This window comes from Columba livia, chromosome 5, assembly GCF_036013475.1.
Source record: "Columba livia isolate bColLiv1 breed racing homer chromosome 5, bColLiv1.pat.W.v2, whole genome shotgun sequence".
NCBI classification, from domain to species: domain Eukaryota; kingdom Metazoa; phylum Chordata; class Aves; order Columbiformes; family Columbidae; genus Columba; species Columba livia.
The window spans coordinates 61,977,353-61,998,949 of NC_088606.1; the positions used below are offsets into that span (position 1 = coordinate 61,977,353).

The window sequence follows — 21,597 nt, forward strand, 5'->3', positions numbered from 1 at the left end:
GTTTGTCTTGCATCTGGGTAGAGACATCAGCTAATCTAGAGGAGCTTTGCGTCTGGTTTTGGTTTAGAAGCTTTAAGCTTTGTAGGCCCCACACTGGATATGCCACTGGGCTTGTGGAAAGTTGGGAATCTGAACCCCTACTTTTTCCTTTATCTTTTGCGTTGCCATTTTTGTATTTTTTTAATGTTTTTTTTTTCCCTTTTCACCTCTCCTTTCCAGAGGTGAGACATCTCAATGGACGGGTCACCGTGACAATGAGGGTGCTGCAAACAGACGCTGTGACTCTGCTTCTCCCTGCTCTGGTCAAAGGCTGCGCTGTGTGCAAACCTGAAGCACAGCAGGAATCTACGGGAGCCCCGTGCACCTGAAAGGTACCCTGGTTAAATTTGAACTGAGATTCACAAACTGATTTCCTTTTAAAAGGTGGTTGTTTCTTTTTTTTTTACAATAAGATCACCATTTTGAGTTTGCAATAACATCACAAAAGAGGGAATTGTGGTCAGTAGGTCTAGAGGGGGCGGGAAACACTGATAAAAGAAAACCCCTCACATGCATAGTTCAAGTTCAGGATAACAGACAGAGAAAATGACTTTTTAACACATAGGGTTTGAAATCACCTCATGGGAGATGATGATACCAAAACCCATGGAAATCATGGCTAGATTAGTTTAAAAACTCGGATGTATTATCAGAAAATCCTCTCAAGATTCCACTTTACCCTTTTTCTACTAAGCCTCCTATCTGTTTATTCCCTAACAGAAAGAAGTCTTCCAGATATCTGTTAGCACAACTTTCTAATTAGGCTTATTGATAATTAATCTGGATAATTCCGTGTGCAGAAACTTCTCATTATCATTCTTTTAAAGCATTAGACAGGACCTTCAAGAGATGTTTGTTTATAGATATTTTCCATTTAATGGTTTCCACTATGTGAATGCCATGCTGAGATTGTGGGTATAGTTTAGATTTCCAAATCAGACTACACTTTAAAGAAATTAATGCTTAGTATCCACTGCCTGATCTTGATTGCCTTTTGTATGTGGAAATGTTGATGTGACTGTAATAAATATCTGGACATAAATATTTTCAATGACAATAGCACACTTTCTATCATTTCTGGGTCTTTTTGTTTGGTTTTGCTTTTTGTTGGTTGGTTGGGTTTTTTTTTTTCTGTTTTTTAGTGGGTTTTTTATTACTTCCCAGTTCTTGTTCAGCTCTACAAACACAGAGCTAAGTGGCAGGAGGAATAACATATAGCTTGCAGTCCATCATCTGCATTCCCTTTGCATTAGGTGTAACACTGGCATGAAAATCGGAGCCCCTGCTCCAATTTTTCCAGCTGTCTCAGTCTCCCTGTGATCTTTTAGTACAAATTTTCTGGCAAGTCTTTGATTATGCAAGCTTATATCCCTTATATACACATGTTGCTATCTAAAAACAGGAGTATAACTGAATAGAATCATTAATGCGGTTTTTTTTGGAGTAATTTGAGTGTGTTTACTGAGGTAGGCAAATCCTTAAAACATACAATATCTTCTTCCTTTGTCCTCTTGCTCTCAGATCTCTATGTGAGTTTGTTTTGTTTTCATTCAAAATGTATGAATAAAGCAATATCAGGATCTTTTCACTGCCATCTTCAGGTCTTATTTATAGAGTACTTTTACAGCTTCAGGAATTGTTAACTTTTAGGCAATAAGTGCCATCTTGCTTCTGAGCTTACATTTGTTTTATTTTCCTCAGCAATATTATTGCTTTAAAACTGTATTATGTTTTCTATTTGGGTCTTTTTCTATTGCCCCGGGGGACCTGAGCTCTAACTGGGATTTGCATTGGCCACGGTGCTGTTCTTATTCTGCACATGGTCACGGGTAGACAGGCGCGAGTGCCAGGGCCAAACGTGGTATTCTATTGGGAGAGCTCGTGCCAAGATTTGGCTTGAACAATTTGAAGGAGACATGATGTCACTGTCTCCGTAAAGCGAATTTGGACAGCAACGTTGTATTGTATGTTGGGCATGTGTTTCAAAAATAGCGATTAAAATAATATCTTGTGTGTTTCCTTATTATTTTGCATTTCCTCTCTAGTTTCACAGCCCTCACCCTCCATTTCTCGTGTCCTAGTAGTATTTCTGTTTCATTATTTTTCAAGCAGAGTTTGATGACACTGATTTAGCAGTTTCTCACAGTTCACTGCTTCAGTTTTCATCAAATTATACTTCCAGTTATACTAGACGCTTTCATCATCAATTTCCATATGCCTCAAAGACATGCAAGGACCAGTTTGCCAACACTGAACTCAAATGCTAGACAATAACTGGAATACAGGATTTTTTTTCCTAGGGTGTCTGAGACAAAGAGTGTAGAATCCTTCGGTTCTTAGCAAGTGTTTTCAGCCTCAATGCATTAAAAGTCTAGATGATAGCTGCAATGGAATATTGATTTCAAAACGTCAAAGCGAGGGATAAAAATTAACATTATCCAGAGATTATACCATAAGATCTCATCTATTTCTTTCTAGAAGCCTATCTTACAGTAGAGAGCAATGCATGTGAATTGAAGCTTCGTTCTTTTGCCACAAAATGATAGGATTCATAAGCATCCTGAACTATATTTTCTGTACAACAGAGTTTGATAATTATGATAGTTAACACATAATAAAGGTTTTGGCTTCAGGCTGCTCTAGGTTTACATGTACGTTCAGATCAGCAGTGTCACTGGGTACATTCAAAGTGACAAGATTCCTGAGAACGACTGTGAAAGCCTTTTCCTTTCTTTAGGGAGTCTTGTTCTTAACTTCATGCTCAAATTGGAAAGATCACCATGTTGGAATGCCTGACCATTTTAAAGGCTTTTCATTATGTTCACCTTACAGTTCCCTACAATTTTCTATAAAGGGACCACACTCCTGACCCAAAGGTGATTTGGGACTGGGTGTAGATAAGTCAGAGACCATGGTTCTTATGTCTGTCAAAAGTGTAAAGTTAATTATGCAAGGCATGAAGTGAAGCTCTGGTGCCTATTTGTTTAGATGTAAAGAGGTTAACTCTGAGTAACTGTTGACAACAGTCATCATCATCAGATGAATTTGCTGTTAAATCTGTAGCCTTCAAAAAAAATATACCAGCTAGCATAGGAAGAATATTCTCTCTTCTGCACCACCATGTAAATTGTTTTACTTGCACTGTGAGCTAAGGTCTGTTTCAGTTTTGCAATTTGCTTTTCATGTGGAATTTTGGCTGATGTTGAGTATTTCATACGTAACTTTCAGTGCAATAGAGACCTTGTCTCAGGAATAGAGTGAAGAATCTTTCTCCCTGTGCAGAAATTCCCATTTGTGGAATCTGCCATTTGCAGGATGCACTCAATGCGGTATAAACCCACTTCACAGAATCTTCTCGCCAGGGTCAGAAGGACATGGGTAGAGGGAGAGCATAGACGGGAAACTGTCTGATATCACCGTGACTTCTCAAAACCCATGGGGACACAGTTCATCTTGCGTTCAGGAGCAGAAATGTGGCGTGGACAGAGTCTGCCACAGGATGAGATAATCTGTGCGATGAAGAGGGAAGGGAGTTGTTGGATAAGTTAAAGGTCAAGGAGAAGAGAGGTTTGTAATACTCTCTACTGTAGTATTAAATGTCTGTTTCCTGACAGAACTTGAAGTTTTGGGATTATTTGGTACAACGAGCTTTGAACATCAGAGCTGCAGCTGAATTAAACTGAGGGTTTTCTCATGTGTTGGATTTGATTCAGTGCATTGTAGGCCACTTAAGTGATAAAATGATCACTTGAGGAAAAAGGCATCCACCTTCTCCTAAACAGGTAAATAAATATGTAAATAAACAGGTAAGTAGATAGGATGTTCGAGCACCTCACATTACTTCCACAGTATTCCCTGTATTACTTCTGTATTCCCTGCCACAGCTCATTGACTGCACAGCGACTGCCAAAAACCTTTTGCGCCCTGGGCCTTCAGTATCTGGGGGTTTCTGCACTAATATATTTGCAATAACTACTGTGCATCAAACAAAACTTGCATTGTTATGTACATACAAAACTGAAGTCACTGCCTGCTCTAATATGAAGGAATAAATCTCCCATACATAATTCTCAACTTTGAAAAAAATTGGTGGGATGTTCAGAACCAAAATAAAATTAATAGGAATGGTTGCTTCTCCAGGTACCTTGATGAGCAGTTACACTGGGAGTTTTTAGAAGGACAAATAATACAACTACAGCTTTTTGCATCTCTCTTCATTTCTACAGAGAGCAAGTGGGAAAGTTCCAATCAAATATTTAATTCCATTTAATAGGGGCAGGGCAGCAGACAATCACTATCCTGTGACAATGTTCTGGTCCAACAAATATAAAAAGAAGGCCCAGAGGACAACTAGTGATATTTTCTTTGGTAGTCTGATGCTCCACCAGCATTATAATGACATTCTCCTCTGCCCACAGATTCTGACAGAAGGCTGGAGTTTCACTTGCTTTTGAGAAGCTTCTATGGAGAGGCCATGGATTCTTTGTGAAGATGTAGGGTTTGCTGGAGGGTTGAACCAGGTTAGTGTATGGGCTCATATTTATGAGATAAAAGATAAAAATTCGTAATGGTAGAGCTTACAGAAAACAAAAGCCAAGAGGCATTTTCTTTTTTTAAGTCAGTTTTTAGGACTTAATTAGCTGCTAGTTCCAGTCTGTGATTTTCTTAAGGGAAGGAAGCTATAAGAGCTAAAAAATAAAAGTTAGTGTCTTCAAAATTTGAATCCTGTTTTTTTTTTTTCTTGGTTTGTTTTTATATCTATTACTATGTTTTTCTGCTTTTTTCATGTTGTTGGCCAGCATGCACACCAAAGGCTCTGTGACTTATGGGATAGTTTTAATCTATTCAACTATATTCTGCAAATTTGGAATGTAGTATCTGCTCAGTGGGGCATGAAGCCTAAACTAAGAGTTTTCTCTGGTTGCTTTCTGTTCCACAGTTACTGCAGAATTTCTACTTTAATGAGGGCAACAAGCCTGTTAAGATAGAGTTTTCGGCAGAATCATGGTGGTCTCTATTGAAATCTGGAGAGTCTGGTGACTTTCAGAGTGGATTGCTAGCAGTGGACACCCACTGGATCCAACTCTTTCTTAAAATGTTAGCAGTACCTCCTGACCAGGTAGGACCTGTGTCAGGACAGTAACCACAGACCAATGTCATGATAGACATATTTTTTTCTTTATTATTTTTATTCCTTTCTATGTAAAAGATCACTCCAGAAAATCTTACTATTAAGGAACGAGTCCTCAGAGGTGGATTTTAAATTATACCTTTCTTGCATTGCTCCACAGATACTTAGGGAAGATGTTTCCCAAAGCAAAGAGCAAAGTAAGATGGGTGTCCATGGTTCACTCTGGAGTACCCTATGTGTGTCTGAAAAGTTGTGAGCTCTTTCGTGTGCTTGGCAAAAACTGGAGATGGTGATACCTATGGAGTATATTAGAGATGACATAATAGATTTTGAAGAATCTGTATGCTTTTTGTGATTCTGTAGTGTTTTATAATTTCTGACACTCATCTGCTGCATCTGTATGTTAGATGATACTCACTTTGGGTGATCCAGAGCAAACTCTGAACATGACTCAGGTTTCATGTATAACATACACTTTTAACATTATGAATAGGAAATATTAAAGTAAACAAAAGCTGCTTATTTACTGGTTTGTATTTCATCCAACTAGCAAAAGCAGCCCTGCAACACAGTAAACAGTGGGTTTACTTTGTAAGTTTTCGAATTTTTCTCTGAGATCCTCTTGTCAAGTGTGTATTAGTGAATACATGTTCTAGACAAAATAAAGAAGTTTTCTGTACTTACAGGCTTGCATTTTGATGCTGCTCTTGTGAATTAGAGAAGAAAGGCAAGAAAATGAAACTCTTTTCCTCAGAAAACCCTTTAATCAATTTCAGGAAAATGGTTTTCTAGGAACCTCTGGGCCAACGTGTTTCTAGAAGTACATCTAGAGTTCCAGTTTCTAGAAGTACATATTTGGAAAGCATATAGTTCTCAGGGAAACAGAAAACAAGTAGTTTGTTAAAAGGAAGAGGTTTGTTATGTGCTCTTGACAGAAAATGCTTCCGAGTTTTCAAGTCATACATTAAAAACAAAGCCCCCAATGACTGTATTACAGCTTTATGTTGCTGCTGAACACACATTGTGAAAAAGATGTGGTCTTAGAATCAGGTCCCACTCTGGGTTCATATGAGCAAAACCCACCTACCGCCAGCTTTCAGGCCACATACCCTGCTTTTTATGAGGAATGGTGAATTAGGTAAATGCTTATTTTGGCACTAGGACACTGAGACGCTGGGGTCATGTCTGATTTGTCTGTCACGATACAAGGAATCAGAGAGAAGGTCTTTGAATTTTCTAATTCCCAGTCCAGTTACCCACCCAGGCTCCTACCCTGTCTCTCCCCATGTGCTAGAAGCTCGTTTTGGCAGTGCTGGGGGCTCCAGATATGATATGAGGACACAAATACAGGAAAAACCCTTCTGCTGCAGCTGCAGAGAATGGATGCAGCAGGTTCAGGATAAAACCCTCTCCACACCCCCAATGTGTTTATATTTAAGCTGGCAGCGGTACCAATGGAGCTCTCCTGTCCTCTGTGTCCTCAGTTGCTCATCCCGCTCCCCGTGTTGTTCCAGCAGGAGCCTTTGTGGAGTTATGGAGCGGATCAGATGGGGAGACCGACCCACACCAGAACAAACTGCTTTTCCCTGCTGCAAACCCGATCAGTTTCCCGGGTGGGGTTCCCTGTTCTCACACCAGGACTATGCAGGGACAGAAGCGGGGTAAGTGGGCTGAATGCTGGATTGCTTATTTTACAGCAGCGTCAGTCAGCTAAAAATATTTGTGCAACTATGGCCTCAGACTCCATTCCAGGCAAAGATTCCCCGGAAATGTTGCTTTGATTTAGTGTGGAGGACGACTCATCTGTGGGCCATTCTGTCTGAAACAGGAATTTTCTGTTGGTAGTTCACAGCGCTTACTTCTATTAGAAGGGAAAATTACAAGAGTAAAAAAATCAGACTGAAAGGTCTAATATAAAATTTGGAAAAAACTTACACCGTTTGGTCTTTTTTTCAATTTTTTAAAAATTTATTTATTATTTGCCAAGCCTCTAAACGGGACAATCCATCCTAGTGGATTTCTCCTGGTGGATTTCTTTCTGGCAATACCGTGGACCCTTCTCATTGTTTTCAACAACAAAGAGAAACCTGCCTAGTTGCCACGCATATCTGAAGGTTGGCCACAGTCAAAATTACTTATTTAAAATATGTAGGACACTACTTACTCTTAGAGGCCTGTTAGAAGCGTTTATTTTCTGTCAGCATGATTACTGCAAATTATTTAGAATTTTTTCCTTTTTTTCCTTTTTTCCTCCCCGTTGTAAGTGTATGACTGTGAAAGTCCCCCCTTCCGTTTGCAGTCTTGAAAGTAAAAGAACAAACACCTCTAATCTTTACTTTGTTACTGTTCTGGCTGTTGACACAATTGCTGTGGATTTTGGAAAAAGAAAAGAAGAAAAAAACAAACAACACAGCAAAAAAAGACAAACAGCAACCTCCTTGATTCCACCTCGCCAGAGGAAAGCCCCAATTACCCTAAGATGGTGTTCAGCCTCAAAGGCTGACCCTACACTAGTGATCCTTTATGTTTTCTTCTGGTTGCTGCGGTTAGCTTATCTACAGGAGCAGAGCACCGCATTAATACCTAATGATGAAAGGTGCGGGAGATAGGAAAACCTGTTTCGAGGATTTTTTTTTTTGTAATGTTGTTGTTATTTATTTATTATTTATCTAGGCAGAGGAAGAGCCGAGCAGCGATGCGCGGTGCCGGGCTGTGTGTAAGCGCTGCGACCCGGGCGCTGCCCCGCGGCGGCGGGGGGGGTCCCGGAGGGTTCCCGGTGCTGCCCTCCCCGCTCCCCCGGAGCCGTGGCAGCCGGTACCCCACCCCTGACCCCGGCTGGGCGGCAGAGCCGCTGCTCCTGCCGGCCTTTCCTACCGGCTCGGCGGGGGGAGGCTGTGCCGCACTTGGGAAATGCACCAGCGATCGCTCCCTCCCTCCCTGCCCGGGGGGGTGAAGTGCGAGGCAGCGGGAGGAGCTGTGCGTGTGTGTGTGTGTGTGTGTGTGTGTGTGCGCGAACAGCGCTCCGTGGCCGCCGTGTTTCCTGGTGCCTGCTCCCTGACCCCAGTGGCAGTCCCGCTCATTGCACCGCGCCCGCCCTTGCCGCCGCCCCAGACCCGGACCCGGACCCGCACCCAGGCCGCCGGGCACCGCCGCGGGGTCGGGCGCAGGCTCTGCCCCGGCCGCGCCCCCGCAGCCCCATGGAGCAGCCCCGCTGCCCGCGCTGAACGCATCCCCGACCCGCCCGCAGCGACAGCCGGCGGGGAGAAGGTGAGCGGCCGCGGGTCGGTGTCTGTGTGCCGGGGGAGGGGCGCGGCGGGGGGCAGCGGCGCACAAAGCGGCGGGTTAGAGGTGCCGTGTCATGGACGAGAGCGGAGGGAGGGGGGGGGTGCGGGCAGGAGCTCCGGCGGCGGCGCCGGGGCCAGCCTCCTGCGAACAATAATGAGGATAAAACTGACCGCCTGCTCTCCCTGCCTCCCCCGGCGCGACCGCCCCGAGCCCGCTGGGTCGGGTCGGGTCGCTGCGGCGGCGCTTCCCCGCAGCCGAGGCGGCTTTTTCGGCGGCGCTGAGCCAGCCCGCCCTGCCCTCCTCCCCCAGGCCGTGCCCCCGCTGCCCTCCGCCGCCCTGCTCCCCGGTCGGGGTGGAGGCGAGAGGGGGTTTGCAGCGCTGGAAGTGGCCGGGGGGCGGCTTGGGGTCGGGGCGAGGGGCGCCGCGGCGGGGCCGGGAGGGTAGGCCGGGGAGCATTGTGCTGGCTGGGGCCAGCGGCAGCCCCGGCGGGCGCAGTGCCGAGCGGCCGGCGGGGGACGGAGCTCCCGGAGCGAAGGGACCCGGGGTTGGGGTGGAGGGGGGGACACCGCAAAAGTAAGGAGGGTAAAGCGCTTTGCTTTGCTTTTCCCCGGCGGAGTTTCCCTTCTCCGTTTCACCGGCGGGAGAACCCGCTTTGAAACCCTGATCCTGGAGGCCTCAAGCACTTGGAAACCTTCCGGGGGTGGGGGCGAGATGCGGGGGACGGCGCGGTTGGCACTGCCGGAATAAAAAGCGGCGGGCATCCCCCCCGCGGCTCGCTGTGGAGTTTATTGCATCCCTCCCCCGAGCATCCTCCCTCCCCCCAGGAAAAATCATTTCGGTTCTGTGGCAGTTGTGCGTGCGGTGGGGTGATGTGAACTTTGTGCGCCGTAGCACGTACCGCACAGAAATTACAGAAATGCCCCCCTGGGTGGGAAGCCGGGGGGGCAGGGCAGGGGGTGCGGGGCGGGGGCTGCGGCACACGCCGGGACGGGGCCGCGCCGGAGCCATTGGCCACCCGGAGCTATCAATCACCGTGGGGGCGAGCCCGGCGCCCCGCGGGGCCGCGGCCGGGGCGGCCCGGGAGCCGGCGGCGGGCAGAGGTGGGGAGCGGCCGGGAGCCCAGGTATGGGGGGGTCGGCGGCGGGAGGAGTCGGGGTCCGGCTCCCCGGTGCCTCCGCCGGGGACTCGGTGGGCAGGCTGGAGCCCGGACTTGTCCGCAAACTGCGGCGCAGCATCGCGGGGACAGCTGTTAAATGATCCCCGCGGCGCGGGGTGGTGACCTGTGACAAACTGGGGGTGCGGGGGGGGCCCGGCTAACGCGGGGCTGTTGTAGCGGCCGGTGCCCGCGCCCGGGGTGGGTGTAACGTGTTCTGTTGCTGTAGCAGTGTCGGGATAGTGGATGTACCAACAGAAGGTGTTGACACGGAATTAACCCTTTCCCTCTCCCGCCGTTCGCTATTCTCTTTGACACCGCGAGAGCAGCCAGCAGGCAGAGCTCTGAAATTCAGATGAGGAAGGCGTAAATATTTTATTTGGGGGAAATGGGTTTTTCGCGTGCCTGTGTGTGCATGTGGAGCTCTCCGTGAAATGTAACGCTGCGTTTTCAAATTACTTATCCGCGCTTATTTCGTGGCAGGTTTTTTTTTGACACGGTAGTAGCGTGCTGATTTAAAATGAGCTGCGCCTAAGTTTGTGTCAGCCCTTTGAGCAAAAAGTGCCGGTTTGTACCTGTAAAACCGAGCAGATGTGTACAGTCGCACATCTGTCTCGCTGTTGGTGTGTATCCACGCGGGAAAAGGATTGTTGCTCCCAGGATAACGACTATATTTGGGATGCTAAAAGAAAGAAAGAAAATCTTCATTTAGGTTTTTAATATAGTCATTTTTACTTAAAAATGCCACATAAGGCGTGGAAGATACTGCGCATTGTTTCACTTGACAGATGTGAAAAATAACGCAACTTTTATTCTTCTGGACTCATCTCCTCTGTGTGATCTTCAAAGAGTGATTGTAGTTGGAGAAAGAATTGTGGTGATTCAGAGTAGCCTTTTTTTTTTTTTTTAATCTTGGGCCTAAAATAAATGTTTTTAAAGTTTTGAAGTGTTCAGCTCCTTTTTGATATTTTCTTCAGAGAAGTTCGCAGTAAAGCAGGTAATAATCAGCTACGTCTGGTAGGTGAGCTGTCGTAGTCTATAGAGCACTAAATGGAAATAAGAGAATACGCCAGCTTCAAATGTAATGTTTTTCCAGTCCGGCATTGTTGTTGAATTTCATTTTAAAAGGATGCTTTGTTCGGCTTTCTGTTAATTTAAGCGTAGAGATTTATTCTTAAGATTAAAGATTGGAACAATGGGAAGCAATTGCAGCTTATATACTTATAATCTTACTGAAAGTCAACTTTTATGTATTTAATACAGCTATTCAAGTATCCTCTTATAATTTGTTTTATGCTAGTTAGTTGTAATTTCTTTCTGTAACATGGATTGTTATAAACCTTGTAAAAAATGCTTATTATCTTTATGTATAATTCACTCTTATGAACAAATTGGATTTTTTTTCCATGAGTGAACTATAATATGAAATTTAATGTTCTGACCTTCCTTACTGAAAATAGCATGATTTAGCTTTTCGGAAAGCCCAAATGTATTTTTGTTGTTGGTTTAACGTGTTGTTTTATATTGTAGCTTTCAATTACGAAAAAATAACATTAGACATGTAATTTTCACACTGTTTAATTTATGCAGACGCTAAAGTTCTTGCTGTGTAAAAGAAGAACTTAGTTTTTTTCCCTGGGAGCTGTGATGGGTAGCATTCCTGTTAATGACAGTCATTTCTCTAACAGGAAGATGTTTTAATTTGTATTTACTTTTCAGTGCAGGGCAATTATGCTGCTCTGTGTTGCACGCTCTTTCGCAGCTCCCATCTCAAAAGAATTACAGTACTTGGAACAGGACTGCAATTTGAAGCAGGTGTTGTGTTTTACTGTTATGCAAAATAACCCTAAAATATAATTGTAAGGGAAATTAAGGAAACAGCTGCAAACTTGGTGTCTGGTAACCACTACATTACGATTCGTGAGGAGTTGTTGCACACGTCTTACATCACTTCTAACGCAGCAAAGAATTGGTTTAATCAAGCTCACCTTGCTGATTTTTTACTCCTGAAACTTGTGCTTTTTCTTACAATAGGGGATTAATGCAAAGACCAGGGTGCAACCTTAGTTATGGAAGTGTACTGACTCACTAGTGAGTCAGTTTTTAAATGGGGTTAGTTTCATCTTCATTCTTTTTTTCCCTTCCAATAATAAAGATGATGAAGGATAGAACACAATTACTGGAATGAAGGTTGCAGAATGTCTTAACCCAACTAACATATGGAAGCCTACATAGGCCTGAGGTTGTAAAATAGTAAAATAAATGGCCTATAGCAGGCCATCTGCCATTTGCAGGGCATTTTTATCATGCTTCATGCCAAACTGGAAATTAGTCTTTGTATTAAAAATATATTTTGAATACAAATCAAAGATTCCAAATGTTTAACGTTACACATGGCAAACACATTTCTATCTGGGAGCTAAGAAAAGTCCAGGAATATCACACTGGGAAAATATTGCTAGTTTGATGCTTGGGGCTGAAGTCATTCTCTTTCCTATCTCTTTGTCTTCGCAGTAAGCGCTGATTTACTTTTGTAAAGTACACACCAGATATGACAAATCCACTATTGTGTGTGACAGCTAAAGGGGAGGATCAACTGATGCAAAGTGTCATGATTTCGTCTAAGTCCTTGCAGCTGGGATGGCGTGCCCAGCCGAGGATCTACCTCATAAATAGTGCTTGTAGAGAGTTGCTCATCTTGAAAGTATTCTTGGAGCATCAGCTGATCAATTTTCACAAAGTCCCTCTGAAAGGAAGGCAGCTGAAGTATCCTCAGTGTATTGATTGAAGGAATTGAAGCTCAGATTCTGTGCAGGGAGCTCAGCAGAGATCGGGTTTGGGAAGTTTCTGGCTCTTGGGGTTGTGCTCATCTAGAATGCTTCTGGTCTTAATGCAAAATATGTTTAAGAGCACTTTAAAGAAGTGAAAGATAGGGATGTAGAGAGGGAAGAGCATATTTCTTTCATCTTACGCAGAAATATTTATGTGTAAAATCGCACTTGAACCTGTCAGATAAATCGTTACTGTCTGGTAATGAATCCAAACCAGTTTCATTGCTAGTGCACTATAACATGGATATTTTGTTAACATTGTCTAGATTCTATTCTAGCCTTTCTCTGGACAGATAAAAACTTGGGTTCAGAGGTATTTGGCCCTACCTTTTGCTATGCAATTGTAAATTTCCCTACTTTGCATCAGCTTCTCGTAAGTTTCTCAGATGTAACTTACTTTGTGAAGCTAAAACAAGGCCTTGAAAACAAGCGCATGTATTTGTGGAAAGCCATTTGTCCTTCAGGAAACTGGGTCCACTTCTTAATTTTCATGGTTGCAATTAGCATGAGATATTATGTGAAATAAAGACTGGTAAATGTGGACTATTTAACCGGAGCTTTCAACACTTTTATTCCCAAAGAGAAAGCCTTACATTAAGCATTCATGCCTTGGATGTATTTATTGATGTTGGTGTTAAATGATGAGGTAATTAAAAAAATTGTGAATAGCAGTGCTTAGAGTTAGGTGATGGGTTCATCAAAAAACATAGTTGAATGGAAATGAGGAGAGGATGGAGTAATATGTCTGTGTACGTTTCCACCTCCTTTGCGTTCACAGCCGGGTGTGCTGTCCTTCTGTCCTGGCAGAGGCCCGTGGAGTTGATGAGGAGCTGCTTGGCGTCGGGAGCTGCCGGGAACACGATGCCCAACCGCGCTCCTGCCCTTGGGAAGCTGTGAGCTGCTCATGTCCATAAGGAGGAAGGATGGCTCATGGAATTCCTTCACAAGGCAAAGTTACCATCACGGTGGATGAATACAGCTCCAACCCCACGCAGGCGTTCACGCACTACAACATCAATCAGAGCAGGTTCCAGCCTCCGCATGTGCACATGTGAGTATTCCCGGCGTTGCCTTTGTGTGTGTCTGCCTGGAACTGAGAACTGCTGTGGAAGGAGTGGGTTGAAAGCTGGAAAAATTGGTTAGTTGCATTAGCTACTAGGCAAAATGGTTATCATGTTTCTTACGTGTTTGAGAAGCCCTGCTCCATCATCTCCTGGAGGTAACTCCTTCCCAAGGCTCACTGGGCTTTGGGAAACTTGCCCCAGCCATGACTAATAGGTACATTTTCTGGAACTTGTATCGCTTGAGGAACCCATTGCTTGAAAATTTAAGCTCCCTTCCCCCAGCCCTTAACAATTCGGCTGCGAAATAGGCCTAATTGGGACTAATTGTGCCCCCTGATCACTGACTCCTTTGTCCCGGTGTGTGCCACATGCTGCACTCCACTGCACAAAGGGGCTGCCCATCGCCTCCTCCCAAGTAATACAAATTCTGCCATAAAACCAGGTCCCTGGGCTGAACTTAAACCAAGCAAAGCTTGGGCGGTGTGGAGCTGAAGGCTCCTCACCTCACCTTGTTATTCCTGGGGATCCTGTGACCCGCAGGATCATTCTGCTGCCCAGTACCGAGGCACAATGGTTTGTGTTAAGAGCTAAGTACCAGTTTTAACTCTGAACTTCCTTCCCATTGTTTAGTTAGGTTTGATCTTTATCTCTTATTTCTGTAAAGTTTCTTTTTTTTGTCTTTTAACATTACTAGACTAAAAAGCACGTGAAACTAAAACAAAGACGACATCTCTTGACCTCCTGCCTGCCATTGTTAGTCAGGATTTTGAACGATGCCACACTATTGAATTTGATAAGGATTTTGCATAATAAGGGGGGAGAAGTTGTATGGTGCTTCATCGCATTTTTGTTATGTAGAAGCCTGCCGGAAGAGTCACAATGTAGGAGTTCAGCGCCTTCTAATAGGATTTCATGTGGTTACAATCTTCCTAAAAGCAACTTTAGGAAGGATGCTGGAGAGTGTCTGTCCTGCATGTGACTTGTCAAGGTGGAAAAAGTTTTCATTAATTACATTTGATTTGTTATTACAATGATCACGTAACTCTTCTCTTAGAAATATTTCCATTTCTTGAGTTACTTTTCAGACCTTTATCAGCAAATTTCCATTGCATGTTTTGCACTCCAGGCTGCACTTTTTAGCACAGGTTCTATGCAGAGACTGATTCAGAACGAACAAAGAAATCCAGAGAACAGTTTTAAAGAACCCCTTCTATATTGACATTGATGTCAGTGAGGACTGATTTTAGGACCATCTAGGTGTGGTGTTCTACATTGTAAAAATTACTCATGCTTTATTTTGTAAACATTTTATACAGCTGCATCCCTAATAATTTGTGTATCTCTTAAAAAGATATTGACATGACAGATGTCTCAGAAGGTATTGTCTAGAGAAATCGTATGATTGAAATAAATACTGAAACTATACAATATAGGGATAGTATTTCAAAGACTTTTAAATGGAAATACTACAGCTTTCTTAAAATCAGTAATTTGGTTGTAAGGAAGGTTGTGGTGTACTGAAGGGGAGATCAACATTTAGAAAAAATAGAAGGGGTTTAGTCTCAGATTTAGGATGGAAGCAAAGAAAGCAATGTTGCAGTGCGGGAGGTGAGTTTAGGTGTAGGTCTGGATAGCGAATGATGCGTTTAGAAAACCGGTTGAGGAAAAAAAAATGACAGGATCCTACCAGGTATCTGGAGTTGTGAATAGAGGAAAGCAAAGAACTGAAGGTGGACAATGGCTCTGGGTTTGTGTGATGGGAAGCACCGTAGAGTTATTTCTGAGCAGGAGAGACTAGAGCGTGTAGTAGCTTCTGAGGGGCTCCTTACTTGTCTTGCCGGTGTTTTGTAATGGAAGGAATTTCTGAAAGACGATGTCATCAAGCAAGAAATCTGAGCAGAAAATTGGTAAAAGCAGTATTAACAAAGAAACTGTCATCTTTTTTTACCCTGTTGTATCTTTGCTAGTGCCATGTTGCTGCAGCTGCCAGGATCGTTTGATTTGATATTGCAGTCTGCTTTTCTTTTTTGCTATCTTAATGCATGCTTTTTTTTTTTATTGAAAGGGAGCTTGAGGAGGTTTTATTCTCTTGTGAAAAATGTATTTAAAAAAGCAGTGGGATGATGAAAAATGAGTAAAGCAACACAGGAACTGAGCATTATGACACGTATGTGAATAGCAGGGCGATATATTGCTACAGGGTCCTGCTGCATGCCATAAATCAGCGGCTGGGTGCAGCTTAAGGACAACGTTCTTTCCTAAAGGAAATTTTTCTAAAGTGCTTTCTTTATGGATGTGCATTTTCATGTGGAAAGATGAGAGCTGGATTCTTGGTGTGTACTGAGACATTTCTGGTTCTAGTGTCCTTTGGGCTCGACTCTCAGAGTAAACAGGCAGTCAGTGGAACATCCTCAGTGTACACCTGGTTAAGGCACCACTGATGTTGGTGCCTTTCGTGGGACACGTGTCCTGCACTTTTTTGCTCACTTTAATTTTGTGCCTTTCACGTGACAGCATCATATAGTTAAATCAGCAGGGGCACAGTTCTGTTTCATTGTCTTTATATGTATTTTTACCCAGCATTTTTGAGTGAATCCATTTACATGTACTCTCAGGTAAATAACCTTGTATTAAAGCTCTCTTTGCTTGGGCTGGCTGTGACTGCAGTTTTGTCTGTTACTTAGGTGTAGTATGAATTTTGAGTCAGTTTGTCCAGTCTTCGTGTTTTATTTCTCTACTAATTAATGTCTGAACAGGTGTTCTAAAGACAATTTTTACTGCGCGGTTATTCTGGATAGAGGGATATCACGTTAAATGAGTCATCTTGGAGCCGTGCTCCCCTCACGGCTTTCACTTATTTTCTGGAGATGTTATAAAATGTTTGTATTTGGGTGCTAAGCCACGTTTACTTCCACTTAGTTTTAATTAACTGCATCACCTTAGTTCCCTGCTTTAAAGGGCAGCCGCAAAATAATAACAATTATAATGTGCCTGCCTTTTTTGAGAAAAAGACACTTGTAAGGCTGTTTAGACCCTTGAGATGTTTGTTGTTTGAGGCTGTGGTCAGTGGTGCCCAGGACAGCAATGGCAGCAGCAGGACACGGGATGGGGACAGGCAGGAGGAGCCGTCGGCTCCAGGGGCCTCATCCTTTGAAACTGCAGCCTCCAAGTAGAGAGGGTAAAAAAGATTTCTCCTATTGCAAGCAAACAGTAGGCAAAAAGTATAAATTGCTGAAGGTAATTGAATTAATCATTCGATTAGGGTGTTCTCCCTTTTTTTATAAGGCTTATATATATATATATGTATTTAACTCTTCAGCTTTACAGCAGCTACCACAGTGGGTCTTTAAACCATTTTAATTTAACAGGAATTACTAAGGCTCTGTTTTGGGGAGCCTTCCCATCTCACATGTTCTCTTTCCTCAGTCTAATGGAAAGGAACCGAAAAGAAAATGGGGCAAATCCAAATGGAACATTATTTACTTATGTTTGGGTACAACACACCATTCACTTTCACAGGGTTAAAAAAAGGGGAGAGTGAAATAAACTGTGTGTATTTATTGTGGAAAATGCCGGTTTGGACAGGCCCAGCTGGTGAGGGAGTTTGGTGGAGGTAAAACTACCTGTATCCTGAGCGGGTGCAGGCTGAGCCTCATAGAGTTCATTAACTCTCTTCTGGTCTCAGCAGAATGACTTGGTGGATTTATTTCTGTTAAGGATACTTGGAGTACACGTTAAAACTTTGGTATGGTTTAAATTCCATAGTAGGGGAGTAAGAAAGATACAGGTTTCTGTGCCAGAGCAGAAGTCTTCTAAATGAGTTTATGCATACCTGGAGATACATTGAACAATCTGTAACTGTATAATTTTACTGCCTTTCCTGTACTGGAGGAATTCCCCATCTGAATGTTCTTATTTTAAAACAGAGTATAAACAGTGTTTTATGTTAGTGGAACTATATATGTATAGTTGGCTAAAGTATTTAAATGTATGACTATGTGTAAATGTGTGTATATAATCATAGTAATATAAGAATATAGCTGTATAATCATAGAAGAAAAAACTTTAAACTGTGATGAAACCTTAAATTGTTAAAACCTAGAGATCTTATTAGACAACTAACCTTGAGAAACAGAATCTTACTTTTTTTTTCTTGGAGAAACCATCCTATATTTAATAGGTTTTAGGAAATCGCACTGAGATTACTTGGAAATAAAGCATTTGTTTTGTAAAAACTTTGTTTCATAGAAGATGTGTGATAAATACTTAAGGGGAGGGGAAAGGAGTTGGCATTGGTAGAATACGAACTCATTTGACGTTTACAGAATGGTGGGGCTTGTATATGTAATAATATTGGTTGAGAGAATAGAGAGATTCAGTCTTAAGCTAGTCGGCTGTAGCTGGTGTGGCTGGGCAGGTTGTTTCACTTGATGCTGATGCGACAGGCGCCCATAGTTTTGGTGGAAATTGTTGCTCTGTCCATTAATAACACTTATAAAAGCGTACATAGCTCATGAGAACCTAAGTTCCGTATTTATTTTTCTAAACGAATTGAAAAAACCAGCACTCCTTGCAACAATCAAGTCACATTTAAGCTCTAGTAGTGAAAACATGAGTACGTTGAACAAGCGTCGTTAAAACTCAAGTCCTGTCTTTGGACACGGGGACTTTTACCGGGGTCAGGGCTCACGGTGGGTCAGCTCACAGAGCTCGTGCAGGTTTGGTCTCCTGTCCCTCAGTGACACGGGTGGCTACGGAAACACAGCACTTCACAAACTGGCGGTGAAGGAGAACAAACCAGTTTTTCTGAAGCTCCAGAGCAGCTGCCCCGGAGCAGCTGAGCTGTCCCTGCAGCATCCTGGGGATTCCAGCAGAAAGGAGCGGAGGAGACAGCTGGAGGTGACAATTCTTACAGCTGTGCCAAATTAAACACGGGGCCATTAACTGATTGCGTTCACTCGTCCTTCTGATACAGAGCAATGGAAGCTGAGCTGCAAAGGTGTTGATTTTAGTCTTCCTTAAGAAAACTCCTTTACTGCTGTGCATGTGGCTGTGTGAGTTAAGAGCTCTACCAATCTTAATGATTTTATGTTACAAGTTACTTATTTTGCAAATATCTAAGCATAAGTTCTAAACTTAATTTTTACACATAAAATGAGAATAAAGACTTTTCCATGAGGATATATTTAGATTTAAAGCCTTTTGAGATGCTGGATTGGAGTATGGTGAAAGTGAAGTGTTAGTACGGTGGTAATATAAGGCTTGGGGTTTGCAATTTTGTAACTAAAACTCAAATTTAGGCCCCTTGTATTGTGTGTATGCACTGTAGTCATAATATGCTAAACTCTTTGGGAAAATTTATTAAGGTTCTGACCTCTTTTTGTCATTGGAAAAAGGCATAACGTCAGCCTACCTTTAAAAAAATGTAGTGATATCTGTGGAAGGTTGGTGCTGTAAAACTGCTAATATTATTGTTATTATTATAAATGTAGGGCAGGCTTAAAATAATTTTTTGTCACGGTCACCCTATTAGCTGCCCACCCAGATTGGCCTGTCCTAAGGTGGAAGGCAGGTCTGGTTTAAATTGGTGATAAACCCCTTTGCCTCTAGTGCTGGTGGGAACAGGCTGCCAGAGCAGTCTCCGTTCCTATCAAAATCAATCTGTCAATCAACTTCAGTGTGAGTTACCGGCCTCGTGTGATTACCAGGGGCTGTCTGCATGGAAAGCAGTGCCTGTAGGTTATTCGCAGGGCTGGGAGGGAGGGGGGAAGTTCTGGATGGACAGACAGACTTCAGCACCGAACGTGCTGCTCCCCAGCTCCTCATTCCTCTCCCACATGCTTTGCCACCTCCTCGGTAGCGTTGGCACAGACTGTGAGGCTGCTGTATCGATCGTACCACTGACGTGGTCTGAGTTTTATGTCCATTTAGTGGTGTTTTTTTTCCCCAATGAGCTACTTCTGGTGGCCTCTTTGTTGTAGCCTCACCAGTGGTGGGTGACAACAGTGAGCTTATGGACCAGCCAATGGCCAAGGGTAGGAGGAGATGGACATTTCTTTACCTTCTTTGTGGATGAAATCATACTGTTAAAGCAACACCTTGGAGAGTCAGTCTGGCCCCTGTGGTAAATCCTGACAGGGAGAAAGAAAGAAAACAGGCTGTTTTTTATGCGTGTGTATGTTAATGTTTTTTTATGCTGTATTAATCATATAAAGACGCCTTCAATTGTAAAGGCCTGTTTCAGTAGGTGAGCTCTGTAAATGGAAATTTTCATTACATGATCTGATTCTGTGTTGTAGTATTACCTATGTAGTTCCTTTAGTGGTCAGTCATCCCAAAGGACACTTGGCTTAGGGTTTCGTGTCTATGTGCAATATACGGTGTGTTCGTATCTTCTGGGAGGTGTGTGTTGGGATCTGACCAGAAATGTTTTCTGCAGCAGTAGTGTGGCAAAAAAGGTGGATATACCTTACAATCAGGATGTTGTACTGTCACTGAAAGATTGTCCTTTTTTTTGGTATCAGAGTAGTAGAGACATTCTTGTGGAAGCAGCAGATTCTTGCTTTTGTGTAATGCTTGAAGGGTGAGAGTGCAATCTATCCTGTGGAACAACTTCTAGAGCATAGATATCCAAACGTGGAGTTAACTCTTTACAAAATTTGCAGGCCCCACGCTGGGAATGTCATCGTGGAGTTTTTGGCTTGTGGTTTTCTCCCAGTAGCAGAATGAGGCTGTTCCTCCTTGTGATGGATGGCTATTCCAAGCCCAAGCAAAGTCCTACACCTACCCACCACACATTTTCTCATTTTAATTTACAAATCTTTGTTAGAATATCTTATTGGACAAATAAGCAAAAGGAAAGCCTTGTAAACAATGCAGATCTTAGGGGTCTATGTTATATGTTAAATTACTATATGCAGCTTACTTACGTTTGATGTAGAACTATTTCAGAAGTGCTGGTGGTGGACATTGATTTTGTACTGAATGTTGCAGTTATTTAGTTTACATTTCCATTCTTGAGCTACCAGAGGTGGCTTAATTTCCTAATCAGTTGTCTAGCATGGGTATCCATGGAAAAATGTAGAAATGGAGATCCAGCATGTCGCATTCCCAGAAGAGCATCTGATAGGTTTTGGCTTTCAATTCTTAAAATGTCCTGGCATAACTTGAGAAAACAAATGTGCTTAGGTGTAACAGAAATACAGTGAGGCAGTGGGTTGGGAAGGCTCCTCAGTCGTGCATGATAAAATCATTCACCTTTTAGTTCATGCCAGATTTTTCCCAGTCCTTCTAAAGGATTCCAGCAAGTTGTGAGTTTTTGTCCTTGAAGCGTTGTCTTGTTGTTTCCAGTGGTTTGAATCATACTTGGCATATGTGTTGTAGTTTCATGGACTTCGTCATGGTTGTTTCTTTTCTTCTTTCTGCTTGCAGAAGGCCTCATACTGGCCTTCTGATTTTTTTTTTCTATAACGTTTGCTTGCAGATAAGTGGAAAAAATAGAGGAAGGAGGTAACCGTGCTTGCAAATATGTCATAGAAGATATTTCAGGGGATATAAAGAGCTTGTTCTTTGCTGGTATTTGGAAATTCAGGTCTTGCCCATGTACTTTTGGTTTTGATGTGGGCCATTAAGATTGGAATTTTTAGGTTTTCCATTGCAGAGGGTGAGTTTGGTGATATTGTGTATGATTGATTTTAATTATAAAATGAGGAGGCTGTGGCCAAAGCGTGTGTGTTTAAAACGCTGAAATCAAACCAGTTCTGTCCTGTAGTAAATGTGACTAGACTTCATTGAATTATTATTTTGATGCCTTTTTCAAACAAGAAGACAGTGTTTTATAATCTTATAGTGGTAACAGTACCAAGTGGTTAGAGCAGAAAATGACAAGTCCGGATTCCAAACAATAAATTTTAGGTACCTGGTATTGCAGTCACTTTATTTATTTCATGAAGAGTTGACCATAAAGCTTGACCTTAACCTCCATACACCTGGAGATTTCTCGCAGTGCTGTTTGTGTCCTGCAGGATCTGCTGCGTGAAGGTTGCCTGGAACAAGGTGCTGGAGCTTTTGGGGGTGGGAGCAGAGGAGATGGTT

At 43.0% G+C, this 21,597-nt stretch overlaps 1 protein-coding gene across 6 annotated transcripts in view; it reads left to right on the top strand.

Moving 5' to 3' along the window:
• Positions 1–223: 223 nt before the first annotated feature.
• The window catches only part of MPPED2 (metallophosphoesterase domain containing 2), a 117,384-nt gene continuing 96,010 nt past the window's right edge, over positions 224–21,597 (top strand). The window contains exons 1-4 of one of the 6 annotated variants that reach the window (XM_065065437.1): positions 224–371; positions 4,458–4,559; positions 6,685–6,831; positions 13,247–13,490. In XM_065065437.1, coding sequence (XP_064921509.1) covers positions 13,363–13,490 — 128 coding nt within the window. In that variant the 5' untranslated portion in view covers positions 224–371; positions 4,458–4,559; positions 6,685–6,831; positions 13,247–13,362. Of the gene's footprint in view, positions 372–4,457; positions 4,560–6,684; positions 6,832–8,140; positions 8,438–9,428; positions 9,579–9,670; positions 10,606–13,217; positions 13,491–21,597 lie in introns of those variants that run through there. The other 5 variants (XM_021279898.2, XM_065065441.1, XM_065065435.1 and 2 more) reach the window with 5 other exon arrangements.